This window comes from Opisthorchis viverrini (assembly GCF_000715545.1).
Source record: "Opisthorchis viverrini unplaced genomic scaffold opera_v5_489, whole genome shotgun sequence".
Lineage (NCBI taxonomy): Eukaryota > Metazoa > Platyhelminthes > Trematoda > Opisthorchiida > Opisthorchiidae > Opisthorchis > Opisthorchis viverrini.
The window spans coordinates 155,589-160,876 of NW_008752153.1; the positions used below are offsets into that span (position 1 = coordinate 155,589).

The window sequence follows — 5,288 nt, forward strand, 5'->3', positions numbered from 1 at the left end:
GGGATATCTGTGGTGGTCAGTTAACTTGACTAAATTTATCATGTTACTGGTGCCTCCAATGATTACTTGTGCCCTAGGTAATTCCACCACAAAAACTCAAAACGCTGGTATGTGACAAAGCGGCTCTCGCGGTCAAAAGAGAGTACGCATAGTATTTTATCCTCCTTTCAAACTCACGTCTATGTTGGAATTAATTTGCCTTTGATGCAAATTTTATCCAACCCAGACAAGAAGTCATATAAATGGTGCCATGTTTCAAGATTACTGTCACGCTTTAGCGAACGGATAGAACAAAGTCAGTAAATGCGCTACTACAAAAAAACACTTTTTTTACTACTCTGGAGTGCGTAGTGAAAGAAACGGTCAATTTGCCACGGAGAAGTGACCTGAGCCATTATACTGAGAGCAAGTTTAATGCACTTCAAGAAATTTTTGGTATGTATTTCTCTAGAACGAGAAGAAAATGCAATCATTTGTCGTATGTACATAGATGTTTGAAGGTCTACATAAAACGGAATGACATAACAGTGAGCACAGTAACACTGTAGCCTGGAAAATGTAAGAATAGAACAAGTGCAAATCAGGCAATAAAATATGACAAATTTCCTGGTATTGGCTTTTGACGAAATGCATTGTTGTTCATCTAAATTGAATAACAAATAGGTACACTAACAGCACGAAAACTTGTTATCTTGGTTTTGAATCTGACTAGGATGTTCTGTAAGTGCAAGATGGAGCACTGGAGCTGCGGCTGACTGAGTTGTCGTTTTTCAAAGAACAGTAGCTGAACGGTCTTCACGAGTGAAGGACGTTTTTTCAGGATTTTCTAACACCCCAAATGAGCGCTCGCGGTCCTTCAGATGACTCATTGCCAGCCCCAACAAAACAAGGATTACCAGAGCACAGATTGACAAGCCAATAACAATGGACATTGTCCCATCTTGTGAGTGATCTTCGACGCAGACAACGCCTGTGGAAGAAGAAAAAACGCGACTTCAATATGGATGTAGGACGGTGAGTTAGCATTAAAAAAACGAAATTCTCCGCAAGTGACACCAACTACCAAATAATTGTATGCTGGTCTGCAACCATAGCTTCTTGTCAGTTCTTCCTGGTCTCTCAACTAAGTGTCCCGTTTGAGATAACGCATCGATCAGAATCACTGTCACTAAATCAATAGCCACTTTGCTGTGGATGATCCTCACCAGGACCACTTCTCTACCCTTCTTAAGAAATGCTTCATCCTACTTCGTGACCGAAAAACGGCAGGAAAAGTAACCTGGCTACTTACCAGTAATCAGAACGCTTGATCAACTCACCAACATTGCACACAAGTAGTCTGGCTCCAAAACGCATCTGATAATTTTTCTAGGAGTTGCACACGATTGACCGCCTGGACGCAAGGGCTCGATTGGCGAATTTAATTTAAAATGTAACACTTGTGTTGACAAGCAGATTGCTGAGTTACTCTCTGTTAATATATAGTAGAAAAGTTTGGCAGTTCTTTGACTACCCACCGACCCTTATCAAAAGTGATAAGCTGGATGATGGTTAAAGCAAGTCAGTTGCTCATTTACAAGTAGTTAATAGGTTTGATCGAGGAAAGAGCTGGTCATCAGTAAACTGGTCAATTTCTCTTGTTTGCTTCTATCATCAGATCGCTGGATGTTCACTACAAACGAGAGAAATGTCATATTTGTGGAACCAATAGAGCGGGCTCAGAAACAAACGAACGTCCCGAAGTTTAGAAGAATTTTTGTCGTCTTGTGACATTTCCAGTATATGGTGAAAAAATATACCTTATTCTTGATTAGTATTTTCCTAACCCGTCAAATATGGTAGTTCCATTATTCTTATATAGGTTTTGTACAGCATTTTGAACACTTATCTAACTGAAGGCGACTAGAAAGGTCACTACTAATGAAGTTGCTGGAAACTTTCCAGTTTTGGGCTCATCAGATAGGCGCAGTTACCAGGTTTCCGTCAGCCTTATGGTCTACTTGAATCCAAAGTGTATGCAGTTGTACACAAGAAGTTTGACGGAAACTTTGTGACTGCGCCTATCTGATGAGCCTCCAAGAAAAGAAAACCGGTCGTGGACTGTTGTCGGGTTTCCAGCAGCCTTTTGAATTGTGCTTCTTACAGAAAATATACTATGATATCCCGCGCCTCACATCTACTGAAACATGAGGCCGTTTTAATGCAGCACACCCAGTTGAGGAATTTAGTTGAGGGATTAAGTTGGGTCCAGCCTGAAGGCCAAATTAGTTTGCTAAGCAATGTGCTTCGCGAATTCAACCAATTTTGCGACTGAAAGCCTTCGAACGAGTATCACATTTGGCCGGTAGTACTATTTTAACCACTACTGAGCTCAGTGGATCTTCGAGTAATTAGATGTTGAGGCTCGCCGTTCAGTCAAACTAAGAAATTCACAGTCTATGGTAAAATAAAAGCGCTTTCGAGCATGTCATTCGGAGACATGATGGTATGGGTGGTTGTGGTGAGCTGTATACAAGCAGTCCAATCACTCCTTTAGAACCGTCATCATCACAGGGACATTAAGTGATTTAACCGAAAAAAGCACATGTGAGCGGCATGCGTCAACCGGCGACGATGCACGTTTACTTCACAATCCCGGACGCATAGCCCTTCAAATCGGGCCTCTCAGTGGACGCTAATCCAGTCGGTAAGTTACAATCGTTTACTAAAATTCATTTCAGCTTTGAACATTTCTGTTTAACAACGTCATCAGTTGCAAGGCAGTATGTGAAGAATGGGCATAAATGCATCCGGAATTGGAAATTTTGGAGCTCAAAACTTTAAAACCATCCTCATTTTATTTGGATTTCGTATCTAATTTACAAAATGTAACGCAAGGCAGCTCCTTGTGTGGGATTTTATGCCGCTCTTTCTGCCCGTGAATAGCAAAAGCTGTTTTGGCAGACTTCACATCCAGTCATCTTCAACGGAGTTTAATAGGACGATTGACTGGGATCTGCAGAGACTCTAACCGGTTTATCTACCTTTCAGCTGAATGTTAAGCGCTGACGGTGTGTAGATTAGACATACTTTATTAATCAAGGGTTCGCTTTGCAAGTGCAAGTTCTTTTCTTTGTCTTTCTTCTCGGAAACCATCAGAAGTGCGCATCTCCAAAACTCACCACTTTCTAAGTGGTTGAAGAATACAGGAGTGACTGGTCACCAGGGTGATTAACTTATGAAGATACGATATAATGCAACTCATCTGTCAGTCGCGGCAGCCAAATGACTTGACCGCATGCTGACCAGATCCTCGAATGAACTCACGTCCACACTACTTTTCCCGTAATAAAGTGATTCTGACAGATGAAATAATCCGAATCTGGGCTTACGTTTTTTACGGATTTAAAATAATTTCCGAATTCCAATTAAACAAGAAAAACGCTGAAAACACTTCAGCCTCCACTCATCAGAATAGTTGAGCAATCACTGTGGCTGCCTAAAGAGAGAATACAACTCCGAATTTGTCAAGAGTCTGTGCGATTCTTATCTTTCGGTGAATCTGGCCACAGAGACAGGTAAGAATTTTGTAAAAGCCTTGTTTACGCGGACTTCCTCAAAACTCGAGCTGGCAACCACGATTAAGCTGATTAATTTCTCGCTCAACTATCAACTTCCGAAGTAATCATTATGCTGTAGTACATTTTCAGACAGTGACTTGAATTCCCGATTTTTAATCCGTCGATTCCATTGCTGAATTGAAAATAAAATACAAAAAAATCTATGCGTGACCTACCAGGCCCTTTGGGAAATATCAGACGCGGAACAGTTACCGTTACCGGAGTTCATTAGGTTCATCATCATAATTTCAGGTCTTTTCTTGTCTGGCGAAATATTTTTAATCAGGCGTCCCATGGTTTTAACTCACTCGCTCTTGTGGCTGATTGTTTCAGACATGGTGAAAAGGGCCACATTCAAAACGTAAAAACAAGAGGTTCTTACCTGCTCCTGTAAACTCAGGAACATTCACATCGGAGAAAGCCTGCGCGCGCACATCAGTCATGGATAAAATGACTTTCAAGCCGGGTGCCCAGTGTTGCAACTCAGGGGAGAAGTTCCAGGGGTCATTTCCACCAAAACTGTCCAGTTTCGTCACATTCTCCCCTGTTAACACAATGTCTGTACTGGAAGCACATTCAAAAAAGTCTCCGACGCGGGCTTGAAAGCGTTCCACGGCATCGCTGCTGACTGCAAGGACTTTTTTATCTGCGCATTTGCAAAGAGCAGTTGGATTCCTTAGATGCAATAATAGAAAATTAGCAATAGACAAGTCTGGCAAATTAAATTCCAAATCATTCCATAGTAACAGCATACTGTAATTAACTCAGTAGGAAGATTAATTAACAAACTAGGTGACACTTTCGTCTGAGAAGTCCTAACATGGCCATATGATGTGAACCGCCAGACTGGAAGTTGAATGGTGCCTAGGTATGAGTTAATCGACCTGCCAGTCAGCCCCTGGCACTCTTGGCCTTTAACTACTAGCAAGGAGGTTGCTGGTTCAAATATCCCCCAAAGGTTTGTGAAGTGCACACTGCTGCTGATCCCAAACAAGGGTTAAACAACCGTACAATGCTTCTTCTCGCCAAAACTGCATGTAAACAACCAACCCGCATGTTTGTAGGTTGTTTGAGCGTTCTTGTGAGGGCTGAGTGCTTCTATTTGTGACAGCTTCAATGATAGCTTTGTGCTTCTTTTCTCCCCGTTCACATCTTGTGCTATTTTACATAACGCCAAGCTAGGCGTCTCGCAAAACTGCAGTAAACAACCAACCCGCATGTTTGTAGGTTGTTTGAGCGTTCTTGTGAGGGCTGAGTGCTTCTATTTGTGACAGCTTCAATGATAGCTTTGTGCTTCTTTTCTCCCCGTTCACATCTTGTGCTATTTTACATAACGCCAAGCTAGGCGTCTCGTATATTTGGATTGGCTGTTTCAACGCGGGTTAAAGTGCACTTTGCTTGACTCCACGCTGTTTAACTGCATTATCGTTTCACGGCCACAGCTCTACATGATGGTAAGTCGATTCGGTGCAAAGTATAACTAAGTCCTTATTACTGAGGAACGTAATGATCGTATTGCATGACACTCCCGGCAAACATAATTCCCGGACCCAGTTATATGACCACCCTGAGTATTTACGACGTTGACCTAGCCTGATGGGCTACTAGTTATTGCGATCGACCAACCTGTACAGCCAACTGCATTGTACAAAAATCCGTAGATACTATCGGAAAACGACTGCCTTGTGG

General features: G+C 42.1%; 1 protein-coding gene across 1 annotated transcript in view; it reads right to left on the reverse strand.

Annotated features, from left to right (window-relative positions):
• Positions 1–770: 770 nt before the first annotated feature.
• The window catches only part of T265_11395 (hypothetical protein), a gene marked incomplete at both ends in the record, with an annotated part of 13,911 nt that continues 9,393 nt past the window's right edge, over positions 771–5,288 (reverse strand). The window contains 2 exons of the mRNA XM_009178039.1: positions 771–970; positions 3,982–4,274. Coding sequence (XP_009176303.1) covers positions 771–970; positions 3,982–4,274 — 493 coding nt within the window. The remainder of the gene's footprint in view (positions 971–3,981; positions 4,275–5,288) is intronic.